This window comes from Barbus barbus (assembly GCF_936440315.1).
Source record: "Barbus barbus genome assembly, chromosome: 36".
Lineage (NCBI taxonomy): Eukaryota > Metazoa > Chordata > Actinopteri > Cypriniformes > Cyprinidae > Barbus > Barbus barbus.
In genome coordinates, this window is record NC_136714.1 from 6252764 (window position 1) to 6275069 (window position 22306).

The window sequence follows — 22306 nt, forward strand, 5'->3', positions numbered from 1 at the left end:
ATGTCACTTCACTTCATATATAAGATTTTTTTAAAAACATAAGAATGAATAAACTTATGACGACGAAGATCTGCAACTTGCAAATGAGATAGTGTGATAGAGATTATAATCAAAAACAAACCGATGATTTGTTTGTTGTTGGTGGAGTAACCAAGGCACGAGCTGTAAAAGCACAGCCCTCTTCTGGAAAGGGGGGAGGGGACCAGCAACTCATTTGCATTTAAAAGACACACAAAAAAGAATGGTTTTGCCTACACTAGGTCTGCCCCCGACTAAAGATTTTTCTAGTTGACTAGCAGTTGTTCATTTAAGCCATTAGTTGACTAACTGGACGTATATATAATCTCCACATATACTATTCAATAAAATTCTAGTGCATTTAATCTATGAAATAACAGCAGAGTGAGCGAGTTTTTGTATATGTTAAGATTAAACTTATTTTAGTGAACAAAGCACCACATTTCAGCTCTCATTTTGTTAGGGTGATTACACAAAATGTTATTTTATCCTTGCTTCTACAATCTATAAGCTTTCGAACAGCTTCATGTGGCTGTAGACATTTAATTTTTAATGTGACTTTAAGCACTATGCATCATTAATGTTTCACTTTCACCATGTAAAGCCGGCAAATGTGGAGTTTACATGTAATAATCGTAATACGAGTTTGCCTTACAGTGCGAACCAGAGTCTCTGCATCAGTAAGCGATAAAACGAGCATCTTCCCTCCGAAGACACGTGTCGCATTTCAGGGGCAAAAAACCCCCCCCAAAAAAACATCGTCGAACAACAATATAAAATGCGGGAAACTATTCGTTGGTTATTCTACAATTAATTGAATTACAAATTATACTACAACTGGAAAATCCTGTAAATTGATAAACTGTTCGGTGTGATGATGTTTAATGTCTCCAACCGCGCCTGTAGTCCCATTTAGCAACTTGTTAGCAACCGTCTTTTTTAAGAAACATAACAGTTAAACAAAATCACGAGTGGGGTGTAACTGGTGTGTTTTATGTCGTAGAATAAAACGTGAAAGTATCTTGAGCCTGTGTGAATCACGGACCTTATTTAAGGGATTTAACCAAAATCCTATTAAAAAAACCCACTGACTCTGGGATGATGGTACCGGAAGTGTTAAAATGCTAACTCGCTTCCGGGTTTTCGCCTACAAAGTGGCATCATAGTTCCACCACTCTATTCTGCGCTTAAGCGCAAGCATAAAGCTTGCCTCTAAGCACCAGCAAAAGTAATGACTATGAAGGTGTTGGAAAAAATAGCAAGAACATATTTTATTATTAATAAAGTAGTGTTTTCTGAGTTAGTATCTGCTGCAAAGATGAAGTCGATGATGCTGATTCGCCATTTCTGCAGTACAGCGGATGCTGTATGGATTACATAGAGAGCTTTTGTTTTTGATTTAAATACGTTTGCTTTAAAGTAGACATTTCAAGCTTTCTACACACACACACACACACACACACATATATATTAGTGCTGTCAATCGATTAAAAAAAAAAGTAACTAATCGCACATTTTTTGTGAAATCTCACCTAATATTAAAGTTTTTAAATATACTTTTATATTGCAATAATTTCACATACAATCTTCAAATTAATGTACAAACAACATATTTTTAATATTTGTTTAATGGCATCTTTTTTATGACTGAAGCCCAGTATCACTGATACCAAGTAATACTTATTTCCCTATAAAAAATATTTAATATGGGCTATAGCCATTAAACATTACATTATAATTAAGAGCTATCAATTTGAACATTTATTAAAATAACGTCTAATTTAAGTGAACTTAAAACAATCTTCCCATAAACCCATTATAATAAATGTTATATTTAGCTACCTGTGCCCCTCAGCAGGAATATACAGAAATTGAATAAAGTTATCAAACACTAAATACGGATAAATACTCACAGCTATATAAAAGTTATGGATTTCCTCTTTATTCTTTTATTCTTGATGAACAGACATCACAGCAGCTGTTTATTAGGTTGTTTTTGGCTGCTATACCTTTAAGAGATGTCGCTGCCGAACGTGACGTGGATCTGACACGCATCATATTCTCTGTCAATTCTCTTTACTTTTTCTGACCCATTTCAGGTCGGACCCATTTCAGTCTCTACTAATGAACTGACGAGTTGAATCGGGTGTGTTAGATGAGGGAGACAGTACTGGGCTGCTCCAGGACAGTTTTGAAAACCATTTCAGAGACATTTTCTTAATGTAACTCATATATAACATATTACATGCACGCACAGTTTTAAGGCAGCTTTAATCGCCTTTTTGGTAACGTCATACCTTAACTGACCACGACATAGCATGCGCATAGTTTATTTTGCGCTTTGATTAAGAATTGATACAGGCTATAGCACGCGCCGGTTTCTGCGCTCGTTTGACTCGTGCCTGCCGCTGAAGAGAAGCTGGAGTGCATGTCTGAAACGTCTCCGGATTGATGTGATTGTAAAGACGTTCTGCGACTGAATAAATACACTTCTTGTCAAGAAAAAAACAGACAGAAACAGCAGTTATGAGTGGGGTGGCCAACCCTAGGCTCCGCCCGTGCGTTAACGGCGTTAAATACTTTTAACACGTTAAACTGAAAAAATGAATCACCTGCATTAACGTATTTACTTGAGATATACATTATATCTTGTAAAAAGAAGTATAATAGGACCCTATGAAAATAATTACGGAAATAATAACCCTTTTTTCTAAATGAATAAATAGTGTTTCTATATTTGCTCATATGACATGAGTGACTTATATATCAGCACATATATGACACGTGTGATGTAAGGATACGATGAGTACCTATAGTCTGACGGAACTCCTCGCACAGGCTTATGTGAGGGAACTGAAGCATCTGTTTCCATTTCTTGCTCTTGCCTTTTCTGTTCCCACCCCCTCCTGCAAAGGAATCAAGCAAAGATCAAATTAGAGGCAGGAACTGCATACAGGCTCTAAAATCCTATTAGATTACTATCTTAACACAGGTGGGCTTTGGAAGACAGAATGGGATATGAATACGTTTATATCATCCTATAATGTAAGTAATATACAGGTGATTGTTTAATTAAGGCACTTTTGAAAGCATGAAAAATAAGTCTTCTTTAAACGGTTTCATCAACGTTAAAACATTTATCAGATTTATCAAGTGGATTCTGGTATGATGTGTGATAGTATGGATGTTTGATATTGTGTGATGTTTATGATATCTCTCCCTTTTAAGAGAAGCTTCGGTCTGGCTAACAAACCAGTTAACTTTGAACTGGAAATAAAAAGAAATTGACTGTTTCTGAGATTAAATTCTTAAATACAGACTATTCTGGTAACGACACTCAATAAACCTACTCACACATCATGATGTAAAAACCATTAAAAACATTTGCTAGAATGTTATATATATATATATATACATATATATATATATATATATCTTTCAATAAACATGCAATGTGTAGATTTGATAACTATAGTATAATGATGTACAGTGCAGTATGTTTTATGATATATAATTTATACATTAAAATACATTAAAGCACACTAACGTGATTGTTACTTTAAGCCATTTGTGACTGTTACTTTTTTGCATTACATACTGTATTACAGTTCACATGCCATCATGAGGCTTGAGTAAGTAAACCTGATGTTAAAAAAAAAAAACAACGTTTATTATATTAAATTGCAGCCATGTAAAGTGTTTATATCATTGACAAACTCTGCCAAGAACAGAAGACACACTTGCTAAAGGGCAACAAACACATGGCTATCAGTAATAAAATGGTCAAAATGTTTTCAATTTCATATTTCACATTGACATTTTCCTGTCTAACACGAGTTGGCTTAAGATGTAGTCCTTGTTGTTTATCTATGTCCAAGTCGTATCTAATACTTTCATGGATTGAATTCAGGAAAAGAATCACGCCAATGCCATGAGAATGTCCCACTGGCCCGCACCAGTCCAAGCTAACGTCATCAGGACAGCTCGGGCTCCCTGATTAGAATGACTGGCCCAGGTGCTGGGCCTGATGCGCTTGTCAACAGACTGCGTGGGGAAAGGTCAGGAAGCGATGCTGTGCGTGGGACACACTCGCTGGGAATGGAGAGGACTCTAGTGAAAGCTGCAGCCAGGTGTTTGCATTGTTGCTAGGCTATGAGGGGATCTGAGGAATAGATTCAACGCTAATGAGATAGGATGGGAGGGTGGAAGATCCAATGATTACAAATGTACAGGAGAAGCTTGTGACTGCAATCTGATAGGATTTCAAAACACGACTGTATGTTACAACAAAGACTTTCCCACATGAGAGACACTAGATGAGCCCAGCTGTGAATCCTCATTATCTTACATAATCGAAATCTGTTGTGCAAGCCCAGGCATTGCACCTCAACTTACCTCAAAGATGCACCTCACGAATAATTAATACGTAAAGTCAGGCAGGAGTGGGAGCTAGCAGGAAGCTAACACCATGGTGTGCTATTTGCAATTCAAACAAATGCTTTGCAGTAAAGAGATTATGATGGTACGGGTACAGTAGCAAACCCCCGGCATTATCGTTGTGGGAAGTTGGCAAGATGCAAATGGCTTAAGAAATGTATCGTCTATGCAGCATCAGTGCAGAGGTGAAGGGGTTTCATTCACTGTGTGCAAAACTTGCCTCCAGCACAGCAACAAAAAGACCTCACTTTCATCAAATTATTCACAATATAAATCACCAAGAAAATATAGAACAGATCATATAAAACTGATGGCAAACACTCGTCTTCCTTGTTCTGCTGGAAGTGCTCTTCCGAGAAAAAAAATGGAACAAGCCCTATAAATCCCTGACAGGATTGTGACATGAAACACTTCCATTGTAAAAAAACAAAAAAACAACGCATGACTACATCCTGTCGTGTTGTTAGGAGAAAGGGTGTGAAGAGAATAAAATGGAGTAAACACAAACAGTTAAGTATTTGTTGACATCATGCTCGTTATTGTACCCATATGTACAGGTAGATTCCCCATTCGATTGCTCCAAGCATGCGTCCGCCATCTGAATAACAGGGAATCTACCTATACATATCTATGGTTGTACCTGCATGAATAGTCACGTGACATGCGTTTTCGGTAGAGTAGTGTAGACGGAGATCGTTTCTGAAACGCAGCGGAAACGCCAGTGTAGACGAGGATCATTTTCATTCTAAAATGCCGTTTTAAAACGAAAACACACTAGTGTAAACGGGGCCTCAGTCACCACACTGGTGTGGAAATTTACTGTACTTCGGAATCACAGATTCTACATCTTGGAAGTATAACCCAAATTAGAATTTTGACCGGAAAAATGTCATCTGAACAAGTAAGTAACATGTCTGCCACTTTTGTTCTGACCAACTGAGAAAAAAATAATTACAATACATTGCGCTACCAATGGTGATAAAGCTAACGATCGCTTAGCTCATATCACATCAAACCATGCAAATTATTAATATTGTTATACTTTGTTCTCAAAATGTTAATATTAACAACATCAGCATTGTGTGACTAAGTTACGTGTATTTAGTGTGTATTAGCATTACCTGTAGACTACTGGTGAATTTCCAGTTGTCACTGATGATTGTCATATGGAACTTTCTGGATTAGCTACAATCCGCCATCAAAATGATAAATTTAATTATTCCAGCAGCTGTGAGAAAAGGGTATTAGTGATCCTCCACCTGCAGCATCCTCACGTTCTATATAACCTACTAGTCGAGACTCCTCCTTTGTTTACAGACGTGACATAATGACACAAAGATGAACAGCGGCATGCTTGTATTTCTTGCGAAAACCTACCAGTACCTGTACCATTAAAATTGGAGATAATTATTACAAGCTTACCATTGTGAATCAGGCTAAAGTAAGGAGAGTTCTGAACACTGGCTGGTTATGTACTTGCCCAAAAACTGATTTTGAATAATTTTTAACTAAAAAAAAAAAAAGTTACTGACTGCAACTTTAAATGGAAGTCTACTGAGCAAAATTGCAATAAATAAAGTGCATTTCTGTCATTTACTTTGTCTGTTTGTTTTTACAGACTTAGATAGAATTCAAAATTACAGCAAAATTGCAGTAATCATTAGAATGTTGAAAAATTCCAGAGATCCTTCACACCTTAATAAAATGCTGACATGTTTCCCTATATAAAATAAAAACTTATGAAGCGCAACATAAATATACAACCCTTCCTACTTAGATATTCTGATGTTAAATGTCATCTTAAAACGGGAAGAGACATGTTAAGCAATCATACAGCGGTGACTAAACTGAAACTAGCTTTCAACATTTTCAAAAGTCTTGAGAACTGTGAACAACAGTAATATGCGTTACATTTCCTATCACATGTAGGCTAGTACGCAGTTAACAACTGCTTTTATTGTGATTTGAAACAATGTACGCTTACAAAAACATATACATGCCTCTTACACTGTTTGAAGGAGACTGCATAATTTTACTTCGATTTTGTATGGACCTTATGGTAAATTTTCAGTAAGTACTCAGACGTATACTACAACAAATGCAGCAGCCCAAGTGTGCCGCCCAAGAACGTTCGAACACGGACGAAAGAAAATAAGCAGGATTCCCTCATGTTTGAGAAATACACCTGCCGAAAAAATGACAAACAACTGAAACTCCCTACTAGACAGATTTTTTGATGATGTCTCGCCATCTAGTAAATAGTTTACAATTTTAAAAAGCACTTTTGAAAATCAGAGGGTCCATTAATTCAAAAGGTTCAGTTAATTCAGGCGCTTATCTCCAGCACACAGGCACTAAATGACTGTTGTCAATATATAACACTGACTACCGCTTCTCCTTTATATAGAAACTTAGACTGTTCACAAAAACGTTGTAAATTCCAAACAAGGGTTTGACAGAAACGCAGATGTTTTTTTTTTGATTGACAGGTCCATCTTTTTTTTTTTTTTTGCTCAAGGTTAGGAACAAAACAAAGCAAGCTGCGAGCAGCACACATAATCAACGTGTAATCCTCAGGCTTGATCCAGTGATTCGTAAATTAAAGAAAGCATCATAAAGCATGCATTTATTGCATTGCTCTTGTCATTTTTGGCCTAACTTCCTTTGGGGGAATCCCCCATCGTTTTGAGACAGATAGCACGGCGTTTGAGGATCAGTGACGATGATCAGACGAGCTGTCATGTCTTACCTTCTCTCGCTTTCAGCAGAACGGTGTTGGCCACGATATTCTCGAGCTCCATGTTTCCTGGGTTGCAGGCAGGCACCGCAGGCCCAACCTCGTCGCCGGGTTGGCAGTTTATGTGTGTATCTGTGTGTGTCCTCCCCCGCTCCCCCCCACGGCGGAATATTATTAACCCTGAATGACTCTCCGCTCTGCCGTTTCGCTCCTCTGATTCCCCGCCCAGAAGCTTCAGATTTACGTCGATCGTAGAGCCTACTACGGCAAAGCCTGAGCTCATGCATATTAATGAGACATGCTGACGTTGCTTGGTAACCAACCTCGAGCGTCCCGGCTCTGCAAGCTTAGCTCATGAATATTTATAAGATAATGCTGACATTAGGAAGTGCTTCTTATTAACATCTCTGTATAATTCTTATCTGATTTGTGCTCAGGCTTCACAAATGACCTAGTCCTTTAATCTAACGTATTTCATTTGTTATTATAGAAATATGTAGTCTCTTAATTTCAAATGGTATTTTTTTTTTTTATTAAAATAAAAAATAAAATAAATGAATGCATTTATTTATTTGTATTTTTTTATTTATTTTGTTCTGTATATACATAGTAATATTTACAGTAACTGTAATAGTCATTATTGTTGTCCTGTTTGTACATTTGCATCGTGTAGTAAAACATCAAACAAGTTATAAAAACATCACGTGATCTGTTTAATATTCATGACCAGGTTTCTTGTCACAATCCAGACTGCTAGTTTAACAAACGCTATGATCTTTGTACTTGATTTTTATAAAATGCTATAATGTTTACGAATCCCGCATAAACTATTTATTTTGCGATCTAGTATTATAACAATATATCGTTGTTTATAAGCCGGTTGCTGTCTATTTATCGATGTCTGTCATGTCTTTTCTTTGATGATAAACAGATACCATGTGCAACTTTGAACTTGCATTTATATGAACTGCAATGTTCAATGCAAACGAAATAAAACTGCTTGCTTGTGAGTTTTGCAATGCTTAGTTTATAACACCATCTAGAGGTAAAACTGTTACACTGATTATTAAAAGCTAATAATCTAAATATAAATTTAATCATCATCATCAACAACAACAACAACAACAACATATTTTTGGCACGGCGTGAAGTATGAAGTGTGTTTCAAAGGTTCATTTGAATATAAAACATGCCGTAACCTAAAGTCTAGCCTGAACAACCTGTTTAATGATCTTAGCTCTATTGACCTGCATTTTCTGTTCGCGATTACACCAAATTATTTCACTATCACTGTCTGACAAATCGTCTTTTTTTTGTTATGAACAATTACTTACTGTACACTTCTTTCCGACAGGTGGCGATGTAGAATTATGTCGCTTTGTTTTCTCCTCGGAGAAGAAGTCGCTACTTCCGTGGTCCCCGAACACGCGTTAAAGAGTCAAGACGGTTTTTAACTGGTGTGTTATACAATAATGGGTAAAACAAAGAAATCTCGTAATCGTAGTAAGTATAATTACAGTAAAAACAAAAAGAATCTGAAAAAGAAGATAAGAAGAAAGGAGAAACCGCACATAGAATGGTAAGTTCAACGTTACAGGCTCTCTCGGTATACAAACAACCTTTTTTATTCAATTACTTGTTATTTTACTGCCTATTCTTGTAAAAAAATAAATAGGTGGCCTTTAATTGTATTGAATGCGTACTTCAAATCTTAAAATAATATTAATATATATATTATTTTTTTATGTTCTTTTAAGATGTACGCATTCATATATATATATATATATATATATATATATATATATATATATATATATATATTCTTGCAGACAATTATTAATGCAATAATTAATTGCCACTCGAGTGTAAGTTACCTAAAGAGAGTACACATTCATGACACACAAAAATGCATTTTTTAAAAGTGCACTTTATTTAAATCGTGTTTTAATAATCTTTTGTCCTGCTTTAAAGTACACATATTTTGTTGTTGACTAAATGATGTTTTATTAACAAAGTTCGGGAGGAGCACGTCAGATACTTATCCTAATTAAACACAAGTGGCCCACAAGGTCCAGGGGGCGTGGTTGGATCCAGATCCAACTCCTCCCACCGTACGTTTACCTAAACCTACCCATCTCCATGCCCTGATCCCTAAACCCACTCCTAAACCTACCAATATGATGTCACACATGGATGTGGGCGGGGTTGGATGTTCACCGCAGTATGCAGCGAGCCCTACTTGACTTAAGTGGCAATTTAATCAACACACGGATATAAATATAGCTGACGTACCTCTACAAATTCGACGGTCAATCAGCATCCCTCCACCACCCCTTCTCCACCAATATCACTAAAGTTCTCACCACACTATGGGGGGGATACTCTGGGTTCGGGCCATTCCCGAGCTCGGAGCCCTTCCCCAGGACAGCACGCCAAATATGTATTACCATACTCGTGCTTAAATGTGAACTCGTGAACAGCCTTTTAATTGGAGTGTGTTGATGATATTAGATTTAAAGTTAATATATAAACTTTAAATTGCATCTTCCTTATTACAAATGTATTTAAATGCATTCCATATACGTTTAAATAGAAATGACATCCATGTATATTTTAATTTACCATAAATTGTTGTCTGTACATTAGGCAGTACAGCAGTTCTTAAATTACATATAGCGAGATATATTTGTATGAGTACAATTTTTTTTGAAGGATTCTCAAGTGTAGGCCTACTTTTTTATAAAAGGTTACTGTCATTTGAAACCTCTGAGTACAAGTCAACATCAGTGTCATGCATTATGAAGTTTGCCAGAAAATTGGGTTGATTAACATGGCTGATTTGAAGTCCTCAGATACGTAATGCTTGGGATGAACACAAAACCGTAAAGCAAAATCTACAAGAAATGGGGCTGTCACTTGGGACAAAGGGTATGCTTCCTATTAAAAACAAAAAGGCAAGTACTAAGCTTGAATCACTGTATTTATACAAATCCTTTCTGCTTATGATAATCTAATGCATTTAACTGATGTTTCAGGATATGGAAAGTAAACCAGCAGAGACAAATGTATTGAAGCCCTACGTCATTGAAGGTATCTATCAAAATGAATGGTTCTTAGCTGGTTTTTGAAATCGGTTAACAAAATTTATAAATGTTTTCATGAGCTGCATAATATGATTTGGTGTCTAAATTGCAGCAATGGAGGTAGAGGCCAGTCTCCGTGGTGAGGACAGAACCACATGCTCCAATGACATAGCTGAATATGTTCAATACATGGTGAAGGAACACAATGAAAATTATAAGGTAAAAGAGAGCCGTATATATCAATGATCCTCCCAGACATAAAAGAAAAGACTCCTTTGATAGTTCACATAACTGATTGTGTTTTATTGGCATTTCAGGCAATGGCAAGGGATGAGAAAAACTACTATCAGGACACACCAAAGCAGATTAAACGGAAAGTGGAATTATACAAACGGTGTCATCCTGAGGAATATGCTGCGTTCATTGCGTCTCTGCAATCTCAGAAGTCTACATGATGTCACAGCGAAGAACTGGTGTCTTAAACTGATGGTCAGAATGTCACCTTAGTGTCTGTCCAATGTGTATACACAGAGAGAAGATTTTAAACAGTTTGTTTCTACTATGACAACTTCCTTTAAGAATGTTAACTTTTAAATGATGTGTATACGAATCTAGTGAGCGACTTGATTATCTTCCGAAGTATAAAAGTTACATTTTGTAAATTCTGACTTATTGATGGGTAAGTTTAATGTGTTTTGGCAAATAAATATAATACACAAGAGTGAAAACAACTCTCCAATACAATGCAACACAAAGAAAAAATCTGAGTTCAGAAGTTAAGAATTTTGAGTTGTGTTTTTAAAAGAGCGTTATTGTGGTTATACATTTACATTAAACATTTATTATTTATTTTAATGTTGTTCTTACAAAAACCCTGTAAAGGTGCAATCACATTAGCAAACTTAACAGCAGAAAAGAGCCATTGTTCATTGTCAGTAGTGAAGCAGTGCACAAAGAAGTCACTTTTTAAACCAAGCAGCATTCTTCTGGTCAATGCTCCAAATTGGTGTGGAAAAATGCAAACCCAACTTGTAATATGCATGCGGAAATGTTTCACTCTTACGCAAAATTTCATGCAGGTTCCTATTGAAATTACTTTTTTTTTCACCCATAGAGTTTCATAGAGAAACAAGTAAATGTGACAGCACCTAATTATTCTTTTTTTTAATTGCACCATTAAAATACATTTTATAAAAGTATAGCCACAGGATTTTGTGGGGAAAAAAAACAACCAACAAGTCAGATATTTTCTGCATTCAACATTATGCGAAATATGCTTTTGATAGAGCTGAACCCAGAACATTGATTTAAAACAATTTCAGAGTTTTGTTCATATTTGCACTGCAGTAGTGCTTCTGTAGGCATCATTGTTGCTTCATGACTGTTTCTTAGAAATGTCACATGCTACATGTGCATGCTAAATAAAATGCGCATGACTGGTTGTGAACAAAAAGTCTGAATCTGTCAGCAGCTGTTATACAAGTTACATCAAATTATTAGCCTTACAGTTCCTTTCCAGGATTATCAAATGTGTAAGAATTCTGTTTAATCAGCATTGCAAAACCCTCACTATAAGACTAAAAACAATGCATTTGCATTCATAGAGGCCTTTCATTTAGATCTGGGTTAAGCCATATTTTTCAAGAGATGAATTTCATACAGGCCTAGTTCTCTCACCATACCACTAGCTCTTGTTGATGGTAATTCAAACCACTTGCATAAGCAAACCATATTGATTTCACAGTGAAGAGGCCTTATTTTAGTACAGCTGTGCAGCTTCAAAACAAAATCTCCATTTGTAGCCTAAATCGCAGTTATGAAAAGAGAATTATCTGAGGTATCCACTGTCAATAACACAATCTGGCATGCAAGGATAAATTGGGTTAATCTCAAAATCCAAAGAGAAAGAAAGATTACATTTTCAATAATTAAAAACAAATTTACATAACGCATATATATATATATATTAGGATACATTGATGTTGGAAATGTGAACAAGGAGCATTCATTTTCAAGCAAAATATAATTTCCTGTTTCTTTCTGCGATTCACCAAGTTGACTCCACATGCAGAGATAAAGCATATGTAATGTGCTCTTTGTAATACTGAATATAATAATCCTATTAATGACAAGTGAGATATTGTACATTTTTTTGTAAATTTTGTACAATGTTTAATTGTACATTTTAACTAGCAGCAATAATGCCCACAGTACTCATTTTGAAAAAAACAAATGTTTGTTCAACTCCTTCAATGTCACGACATTAGCATTACCATGACGTAAGTGCTCCTTACTCCTCGCATGATTCCAGGATGAAACCAATACATCGAATGCTCCCTCATTCCTCAAGATCCCTTTGCCAGTCCTTTCTGGCACAGTGGTGCCAACCTTCAAACGGCAGCTTGGTCTCATACCAATGTCAGAAGCAGGTCTTGGAACTTTTGGAGGCCGCAGGTTCTGCTTAATCCGTCAGATCCTGGCTGAGCAGCCAGCAGGAAAAGCTTCCTCTGATCAGCCACTGAGTTCAGTGAGAGAGCCTCACGCAGCTCCGGGACGCTAACAGCATCGGGCTTATCCTGGATGAGGGTATAAAAAGCTATTTAGTTACACACTGAAACATAAACAAGGGAGCCTGGTACTCTATTAAAGAGATAAATATCATCAGAGAAAAATTAATAGCCAAACCTGTATGACTTCCTTCTGCTGAACACAAATGAAGATATTTTGAAATGTTAATTTGGTGTTTGTCTTTACAATTAAAGTCAGCTGGGCCCAGTCAAAATAGGATGAACTATCAAATCAAGTGACCTTTATTTATAAGCAGCTTTACTATGAACTATCCCTTTAACTCAAAAACTAAGAACTAACTTTAAAAACTAAGAAAAACATTGGCTAAAGATCTAGGATACCAATCTGAAGCCTTTCTGACATTACAAACAGGGTTAAAGTTTAAACCAAGAACTGAGCCTTTGGTTACCTGCTTGTTTCCCAAGACCACCACTGGTAGATCAGTGTCTGCTTTAAGTAATCGATGGAGCTCTTCTTTGGCCTGAGGGAGCCGGCCTCTATCAGAGGAGTCCACCACGTACACCAAAATATGTGTTCTCATTAGGTAATCCACCCAGTACATTCGCAAGTCTTCACCACCTCCAACTGATGGGAAAAAATAATCAAAATAGGAAATCATAAATCAGGCATTAACTGAATCATTATTACTTGTAGAGCAAGAATTAAAGTATCCCACGTGAGAAATATGTGCACTTAATTGTATTGAATGTGTACTAGTAGTGAACTTCAAATCTTAAAAGTTAATTAAAAAAAAACTGCACTTGCAGATAACATATTAATGAAATAATAGGCAACGTTAAGTGTACTTAAGTATAGTATAGTAAAGTAAAAGTATAGTTTACCATAAATGATTCAGTACATTGAGCATAATACTTTAGCCATATTGCAAGACAAAATTGGCAAGAAAATGACATATAAAGATATAATGATGTACATAATCCTACTTGAATGGGTTAAACACACTCACGAGTTCACAGTCTCAAGTTGCATTTAATATAAATTTAAATTATAATACTGTATATTTTCATTTAATTGTAAATAACATGCAATTAAGTGTCAGAAAACTACATTCAGTATGCACCTAAGTATATTTTTTCTGTAAAAGTACCCTTTTTACAATTATGCTTAATTGTACTTCTTCCTCACAAAGGTATGCACGTGAACAAGGTGGTCTGGCACTGATCCATACTTTCCAAGAAGTCCAGCTGGCATGCAGGTGTGTGTATGCTGATGAAGTTGAAGCCGCGTGTGGGTTGGCAGCCCCTCCTGGAGCCTGCTCCATTCAGCCCCTGCAGAACACTGCTCTTACCAGCACCATCCAACCCAAGAACAAGCACCTGCTTCTCACTGCGCTCCTCCTCCTCCTAAATATATTTGTGTTCATGGAAGAAAAGGGAGTGAAATGAGGAATGGAACAGAGTCTGTTTATCCAGAGTGTGATTTTAGTGCAAGCTGCCGGAATTAATTATGCAATTCCATGTACAAATAGTCAGAGTCTTGCCATCATTAATTAGGGTCTTAGTTGTGTAATAACAGACTGACTGACCCCGTTTGTTACGTTGGCAACTCTGTTGCACTCTACATCAAATGTTATAATATTTTGTGGCACATACAGTACAAATGTTTGCATTATTTCAACTTTATATTCAAAATGAAGAACCCATATAATTTTTTTTTTGTGGATCAATTAACTTTCATGATCTTTCCCTAATGAATCGTTCAGAACAGTTTGACTGATTCACTGAAATGAACCGACTCAAAAGAAAAACTGAACATCACTTGCAATTTCTTTCAAAATCAATACCTAGCTGCTGATTATTGATAATAAACAATACGTTTGCAACAGTTTTGGTGGGGTCTTTCTTCATGCAGATGGATATTGCACTTTTAGTGAGAAATATTAAAAAGCATAACAAATAAATACAAATTATCTAAAGATACAATAAGACAAGCAGGTTTACTTTTCTCTATGCTATAATTTCTCAAAGTACATTTTAAGTATAATCTGTATGCACATGAGTTCAATTAACAGAGAGTTCCCTCGACTAACTATCAGTCACGCGCGATAGGTGGCATCATAAAAAGAGAAACTATTTCTTTCGTTTCATACTCACCTCTCGGAACGTGTAGTAGTCAGACTCAGGTGTCCATACCCGTCTTTTATAAAAAAGATTGAGTGCGATAAACAGCGCGGTCCCGACCGCAGCCATAGCGGCGCTAAACGCCACGGAGATGTGACGCAGCACAACCATGAGCGCACCTGAAGACAAATGCCGTGTTCTGTGCGCGAGCTGCCGCTTTTGCTCTCCAGTGCACGTGATCCGCCCTGGCTTGTTTTGAAAAGCACGCGCCCAGTTTCCTTATATCGGGTGACAGACATAGGCGTAATTTACGGGTGGGACGGGTGGGACATGTCCCCACCACTTTTTACCAGGCTCGATATTGTCCCCACCACTTTTAAAAAGTAACTGAAAAATAGATTGCGTAAGGTATGTATTAAAGGAAAAGCACCATCTACAAATCGTCACTCTTCATAATCTAATTCATTCATTTAACAATTTTTTCCGCCGGTCAGAAGCTTTTCAACATCCTCAAAGATGAATATTAAGTCTCGTTGTGAAACTATCGCGAGATACGCGATATGCGTCATGGGATATGTAGTTTCCTTTCCCTATAATTAATTAGTCTGCAGATCCTGTACCTCTTTTAAAATTTATTTGTAGTCTACAATGTTAATACTGTATTTTAGTCTTAAGGTCTCTGCACACTGAGTCCGAAATTTTCGCATGCGTTTTTTCGCATTCGCAATCTTAAAAATTCGTCACGCACAGAGACCTTGCACACTGTAAGTAAGTCGTGACGTATTGTCAAGTACGTCAAGTATTGTCACTGAGTCCAATGCGTTTTAATTAATCCGTTGCGAAAGAATTCGCAAAACTATACAAAATGTCTTCAAGCAGTGAGGATGATTTTGTTGGCCTCTCTCTTTTTAAAAAAAGAAAAAGAAAAAGGAAATATTGGGTCCATCCAATCCTTAGATTGCGCAGAGAGGAAGGAGAGTTCCACCTCCTTATCAAAGAGCTGCGGGATTATCCCGAGAGATTCAAAGTTTATTTCAGGATGTCAGTGCCTCAGTTTGATACTTTGCTAGCGATACTGAATCCACATATTAAAAAGAAGACCACCAATTTCCGTGAACCAGTTTATCCTGAACAGAGACTGTCTGAGGTATGGATACACCAACAGACACACACACACAGACACACACACACACACCCCGAACTGCGGCATCGGAAAGGTGCGCGCCAGGCATAAAAAAATAGGCAACAGCAGTTCTTTATATTCTGTATCTTTGTATTCCGCAATTTGTTTGTCATAAAGTGCTCTGTGCTGCAAGACAAAGTGTATTGATTTGTCTGACACCATTTTGGATTTTGGCTTTCGCTGTGGCTTTTTTTGTACGGTGGCTCTGAATGGTCAAAACACCTTCTCAAAGCATCTCAAAATGCTTTATACGGATGCGAAAAACGCAAAAAAATCGAACCCGATCCGATTTTTTTTTGACGGACGACAATTTCGGAGGCAGTGTGCAAACGTGATTGACAACGTGAGGTCGTATTTATTTTTCAACGTGCGAAAATTTCGGACGAAAAATTCGGACTCAGTGTGTAATGGCCTTTACTGTGCGTGGCTGCTTCACTAAAAAGCTTCTTGTATCACTTCCACGCTTTCTTTTGGACATTTTGTTGATGTTTTAACATTTATGCTATAGGTAGCAACATTTACCGTTAACTAGCCTTTACATGTGGGGTGGGGGAGGAAAAATAGAGCTTTTATAAAAACGTCATAAAAAAAAAAGATTCGTCAAAACAATTTCATTTATTTAATTAATAAAGGTAGTTTAACTATTTCAAACACAAATTAACTCTCATTCATGTTTTACACAAGGTTTTGCGTAGTTCAGGATTGGTTAAATTATTTGATTGGATGAGGAAACATTTTGTGGGCTTGTCTTGACTCTTGACGTAATGTTGATTCTTCGTTCAGCGCGTGCATTGATCACACCTACTTTTAGCAAGTTGTCCTTTTAGCAAGTTGTTCCACATTGTGAATGTTACGTTTTTCTTATTTGGATGTTTATAGACATATTTGTGAATGTGATGCATGTGTGGAAATTAAGTGCATTTCTAACTCTGAACTCAGTCCCCAAGTAAATTCGGTTATTAAATAAACAAATACCAAAACGTTTTGTGCGGTGTCCCCACCACTTTTCAAAGCAAAGTTACGCCACTGGTGACAGACAAGGGGTGGAGAAACCGTCATGTCTTGAGATTACAAATGAAGGATTGTAACATAGTTTCGCACGGTGGGCCCTAATATAATAATAATAATTAATTGCAGTTTAACTGCATTTGTAATCTCAAGACATGACGGTTTCTCCGCCCCTTGTCTGTCACCCGATATAAGGAAACTGGGCGCGTGCTTTTCAAAACAAGCCAGGGCAAATTTGCTGTCTGTAAATTGTGTTGTACCGTGGTATGTGTATAACACTAAAACTGTGGTGTATATTAAAACATTTTTTGCTTTGAAAACAAATTACAAAAACTAACAAAGAGACAGTCAAAATAAAAAAAAAGTTCAAATCGACTAAAAAAAGTCATCCTCTCCCGCTCGCCGTTGGAGGGCGTTGTTTAGTTGAAATTTGGAGGAGGATGACTTCCCCATGTTGACCAAATGCCTTTACATGTTCTTTATTCTTGGTAGCGATAGATGCTGATGCACAGTTCACAACTGCAACTGCAAACTTCTGGATTTGCTTTCGTTCCTTTGATTTAGCGGGAAAAGCATTTGACATACAGCTACAGAAATACCTTGATTATTTCACATTGTTGTTAGTTAAGGTAACTTTTCTGTAAAAAGGATGATTTAAAAAAGCTTAAACCCACAACCATCCTAGTATCAAAGGATAAATTATTAAAACGTTTATATTGTGCTCGTTTATGCTATTTTGTTGTTTTATTTTCATACAATTGATATTATTTATTTTGCTTGTAAATCTTTCTTTTTCTAATAAATATATAAAAAGTTTCAAACTCATGAGGAAAATATTATATTTTGCACTTTTTCCTATTAATTTTGTGTTTTCCTATTAATTTGGTATTTATGTGTATAATTTATAACAAATAATCATTGTCGCAAATACTATCAGTAGATTTGGTCCAAGCTCTTTAAAGAACAAGCGAGCTGAGTCAGAAAGAAAATTTGACACTTTTTTTAAACATTTATCTTATGTCTCTAAAGTGCACTATGTTATAATGTTAAATTAAAAGTTTTACTTCAAAGTAAATTTTTAATCGTTACAATTACATTTTATTGTGCTTTGTGTTAACTAACATAGGCTACTAAAGCACATGTAAAGTACTTGATATTAATTTTAACTGTAATGTGTTATTTAATATTACATTTAAAGTTAATATTTTCTAAATGTACTAACAACTTTATCATTACAAATGTGCAATTACAAATATATTTATATATAGGACATACATGCTTCAATAGAATTGACATTGATATATATATATATATATATATATATATATATATATATATATATATATATATATATAAATAATAGAGTAGTCAGCATTTGAAGTGGATCAAATAAGTTCATCAAAGTTGTCCAAAGACAAGATCACATTTTGGTTTTAGGACAACTTTGATGAAATGTTTTGATCCACTTCAAATGCTGACTACTACTACTACCAGTGTTGGGGGTAACGAAATAACGCGAGTTACGTAATGCATTACTTTTTAATTTACAAGAAAATATCTGAGTTACTTTTTCAAAAAAGTAACGCCAGTTACTTTGTTTTCCCATTTATCGACTGACAGCTCTCGTGTCGCCATGTTGGGAGAAATCAGAAGTACAGAGGCGTTGTATGAGCTGTGTGAACATGATGTTACTGTAGTTCTAGACTAAATATCAACATGCATCAATTCATCTCACTCGCAAAAAAACAGTATTCCTCAAAATGAATTAAATCTGTGAATTGCAAACTCAGAATATGACTCAAACCTGCAATAATTAAATATGTTAAATAACACAAATGTATCTAATCCCATTTTATTAACCAATGTCTTTGCTGCTGACTCTTGATGATCCAGTTCAACCATACTAATAATAAAAAAATGACTTTAGATAAATTAACAATTGTGCTTCATTGTTTTTTTTATTGCTGAAGAGTGTTGAACTTTCTTCTTCTGCGTTCTATTGTACAGACGTGAATTTACTTTCCCTTCAACCTGAGGTTTATTCAATACACTTTTTGGTGAGAAAGGGCTTTTACATTTGCTATAAATAGAACTTCTTATATTAAACAAACAATCAAGCCCTGCTCATATTTAAAAAGTAATGCGAAAGTAGCGCAAAAGTAATGCATTACTTTCCATAAAAAAGTAACGTAATTAGTTACTTTTTTTAGGGAGTAACGCAATATTGTAATGCATTACTTTTAAAAGTAACTTTCCCCAACACTGACTACTACTACTACTACTACACACACACACACACACACACACAAATTCGAAATTTATTAACTGCAAGCTTCTAAAGTCAACTATTCCAGGGCTTATTCAACCCCTTCAAACCCTGGTAAATGTCATTGCTATTACACATTATTAATATCAGCACACATTGAATATTAAAAATCCACTTAAAAGTTTTTAAGTTATCCACTTAAAAAGATAAATGTCCCCAAAACCGCACATACGTAATAGAAACGTAGAAGAAAAAATTTCATAATTTATAACATACGAAATGATACAATCTGTCTGTCTTGACTTCTAATGATTATTCTGAGCGTGCACTGCTACTAGAAGGGCTACGGCCATCACCTGTATGACGTAAGCCATTCCAACCGCAGCATAGCGACCGAGCTTGACTACGAGGGAGAAGCGCACACAGACACTTAAAGGAAAAGACAACATTTGGAAACAAATGAGAAAGAAACTCGCTACTTTTAAGAAATTTCCGAAATGCTGTGGAAGTGAAATGAATGCATCGACAAAACGAGAAGATACGAAATACGTGTGTGTGGAGTAACTGTTTGCGTTGCCTATATAACGAGCTTTTGGGCTAACAGGCTAGCACAGTTATCGCTAAAACATGGTGGGCAGACACTGAGCGAAAAAACCCTCTAGACGCGCTCAAATACTTGTGGATAATGCTGGAGAATTAATTCGTTTGCTGTCTTTACTACTTGGAGGGAATTTTGTGGACTTTGAAATTGCTTTTTGGGTTTCTTTTCTTGAGAGAAAACTCTCGCGCACGACCTTTGAAAGTTTCGCGTTCTGACATTTCGCGCAAGTTAACCATCCATCAGACTCCGCCAGAAAAGATGATTGATTGATGTATTGTGTACTTGACCGAGAATGCACAAGAAACGAAGAGTTTCTCACCATAAGCGCAACTCTTGCGGTAAAGTTACCCGATTCAGAGCATCACACCCTCATCCATTCATTTAACCGCATTCGCTCTTGAAAACAATGGCCAATATATAGGCTGCAGAAACTGAACTGGAAGATTGGAAACAGTATCATGGATTGTATGGAATATATCTCGGTGGCTAATTAATGGCACTTTCCTTATGCGTTAGATGTAAATTTGGACTAGTCCATGAAAAGCAACACATGATTTGCTTTCAAATCAATTTAGAAGACTTACAGAGAAAATTACATGGAGACTAGTTGGTCATGCCAAGGAAGGAGTTACCATTGCCAGAGGGTTGGGAAGAGGCCCGAGATTTTGACGGGAAGGTCTATTATATAGACCATATTAACCAAACCACCAGTTGGATTGACCCAAGGGATAGGTACGTGATGAATACTGCATGTTCTGGGAATGCATACTTGCTTACTCAGTATACAGATGCATGCTGAGTCCATTATTACTCATGTGCATGTTGTGATTCAGTGAATCTGTGGTAATTCAAATCCTCTTTGTTTTGTAATACAGTTCACTTCTCAAATCATATACACGCGTCTAAGCACCTAAAATGGATGCATTTTAGGGTCCATATCAGTGTTTTTTCGATGTTGAAATATTGCTTTGTTCATCCAGGTACCCATGATCAGTGCCAGCTTTACCACTTAAGTCCTCTTGGACTTTAACACAAAATCTGTGCAGGAGTGCCTAAGATTATATTAGAATGTTTTCAAGCTCCAGTTGCTCAAGCTCTGGTATGTTCAGCAGTTGTGCATCGGGGGTGTTTTTCCTTTCCTCCTTTTGGTTTTTACCGATGTAGTAATTTACAAAGTGCACTGAAATGGAAAGTTGATAGCAATCAGACTGCACATTTTTCCCCTTTGTGTGGTGCAACAGGTTTGCCTGTAGCCAGGAAACCAAGATGGCAGAAAGTTGTAAACAAGTACCTGGGACACATTCCTTAGCATGAGCGAAGCCTACAGCTGATTCCCTCAAATTCGTTTCACAGCGAGTCAAGGTGCACGACGGGTTCAAAGTGCACCCGAGCTGTGCAAACTTTAACAAGAATGGTCAAATAGTTTTCAGTGCATTCCACACTTGTTCATTTGTTACAAGATCTGTGTTTTTGGTCAAAATTAAATGGGTACGCAACCTAAAAATTTTATTTATTTGCTCACCAACATGTTTTTCGAAACCTGAATTACTTTATTTTGTGGGACACCAATGAAGATATTTTGAAAAATGTTTCTGTGTGTGTTTGTATTTTTGTCCATGTGTTGAAAGTCAGTGGGGACCAGTACTCTTTTGGACCCCAAAAACTTTAATTTTGTAGCAAAATAAAACAACTTTTTTATTTTTTATTTTATTTAAATATCGTTATTTGTGTTTCACAGAAAAAAAGATCAGTCATACAGGTTTGGAATGACTTTGGGCATATGGGCAATAAATTAAGACTTTGATTGAATAAATGATTGTTTTTTTTTTTTTATGTATTTTGGTGCATTTAAATATTATTATAAAGAAAAGAAAATGTGATGGCAGAAGTTTTGGATGTATTGAAGCCGACTTGTCAGCACCACTCTTTTTTTCCATTTAACCCCAGTGTAAATTTGTTTTTACTGAAATGGTGCAGAGAACTCAACAGTTTTGAGCTGAGCAGCTGAACGGAAACAAAAGCTGAGGCATAACAGACGTTTCCACGCTCATGCCTGGCTGGTCTTCTTGCACAGTGTGGTGCATCAAAGGCGTTGATTAAAAATGACAAATATTTCAAATCCTGACCCAAAACTGTCAGCAGACCCACCTCCCTCCATCCCCCAGCCTACATCTCTCAGATGGCTGGTTCTTTCTGCTGAGCAACTGTTAGTTGAATGGTGATCTAATGTTAGTGGCTCTACTTTGTAATGAGCTCCCATTTGACAACCTACCTGTGGCAAATGCCTGGAGTTACTGAGGCTTTGACTGCCCTCCAGACATTAA

At 36.5% G+C, this 22306-nt stretch overlaps 4 protein-coding genes across 5 annotated transcripts in view; 2 read left to right on the plus strand and 2 right to left on the minus strand.

Moving 5' to 3' along the window:
* The window catches only part of LOC306856406 (G protein-coupled receptor kinase 6-like), a 42917-nt gene extending 34356 nt beyond the window's left edge, over positions 1-8561 (minus strand). Inside the window, exons 1-2 of one of the 2 annotated variants that reach the window (XR_013783015.1) lie at positions 7205-8561; positions 2829-2924 (exon numbers count right to left, since the gene is read on the minus strand). Coding sequence is in view for 1 of the 2 variants with exons in the window: in XM_079395681.1 (XP_079251807.1) it covers positions 2829-2924; positions 7205-7256 (148 nt within the window). In the remaining variant the exon portion in view is untranslated. The remainder of the gene's footprint in view (positions 1-2828; positions 2925-7204) is intronic. The other variant, XM_079395681.1, reaches the window with a different exon arrangement.
* Positions 8557-11720, plus strand: LOC306856407 (nucleolar protein 16-like). Its single transcript, XM_079395682.1, has 5 exons — positions 8557-8771; positions 10038-10146; positions 10228-10282; positions 10388-10494; positions 10593-11720. The coding sequence occupies exons 1-5, from the start codon at positions 8665-8667 to the stop codon at positions 10728-10730; spliced, it is 516 nt and encodes a 171-aa protein (XP_079251808.1). The 5' UTR covers positions 8557-8664; the 3' UTR covers positions 10731-11720.
* On the minus strand, positions 10553-15175 carry LOC306856409 (ADP-ribosylation factor-like protein 9). Its single transcript, XM_079395684.1, has 4 exons — positions 14958-15175; positions 14033-14207; positions 13253-13428; positions 10553-12851 (listed from the first exon to the last, which is right to left on the minus strand). The coding sequence occupies exons 1-4, from the start codon at positions 15093-15095 to the stop codon at positions 12684-12686; spliced, it is 657 nt and encodes a 218-aa protein (XP_079251810.1). The 5' UTR covers positions 15096-15175; the 3' UTR covers positions 10553-12683.
* Positions 15176-19765: 4590 nt separating this feature from the next.
* LOC306856388 (protein KIBRA-like) overlaps positions 19766-22306 on the plus strand; it is a 36867-nt gene continuing 34326 nt past the window's right edge. The window contains exon 1 of the mRNA XM_079395656.1: positions 19766-20714. Within this exon, the coding sequence (XP_079251782.1) occupies positions 20596-20714 (119 nt within the window). The 5' untranslated portion in view covers positions 19766-20595. The remainder of the gene's footprint in view (positions 20715-22306) is intronic.

Coding starts and splice junctions, on each gene's coding strand:
- LOC306856409 (XM_079395684.1), bottom strand. CDS start 15,095: ATGGTTGTGCTGCGTCACATCTCCGTGGCGTTTAGCGCCGCTATGGCT. Junction 14,208..14,957: donor ACTACTACACGTTCCGAGAG/GTGAGTATGAAA, acceptor AAATATATTTAG/GAGGAGGAGGAGCGCAGTGA. Junction 12,852..13,252: donor TGGTCTTGGGAAACAAGCAG/GTAACCAAAGGC, acceptor ACCCTCATCCAG/GATAAGCCCGATGCTGTTAG.
- LOC306856407 (XM_079395682.1), top strand. CDS start 8,665: ATGGGTAAAACAAAGAAATCTCGTAATCGTAGTAAGTATAATTACAGT. Junction 8,772..10,037: donor GAGAAACCGCACATAGAATG/GTAAGTTCAACG, acceptor GCTGATTTGAAG/TCCTCAGATACGTAATGCTT. Junction 10,147..10,227: donor TTCCTATTAAAAACAAAAAG/GCAAGTACTAAG, acceptor CTGATGTTTCAG/GATATGGAAAGTAAACCAGC.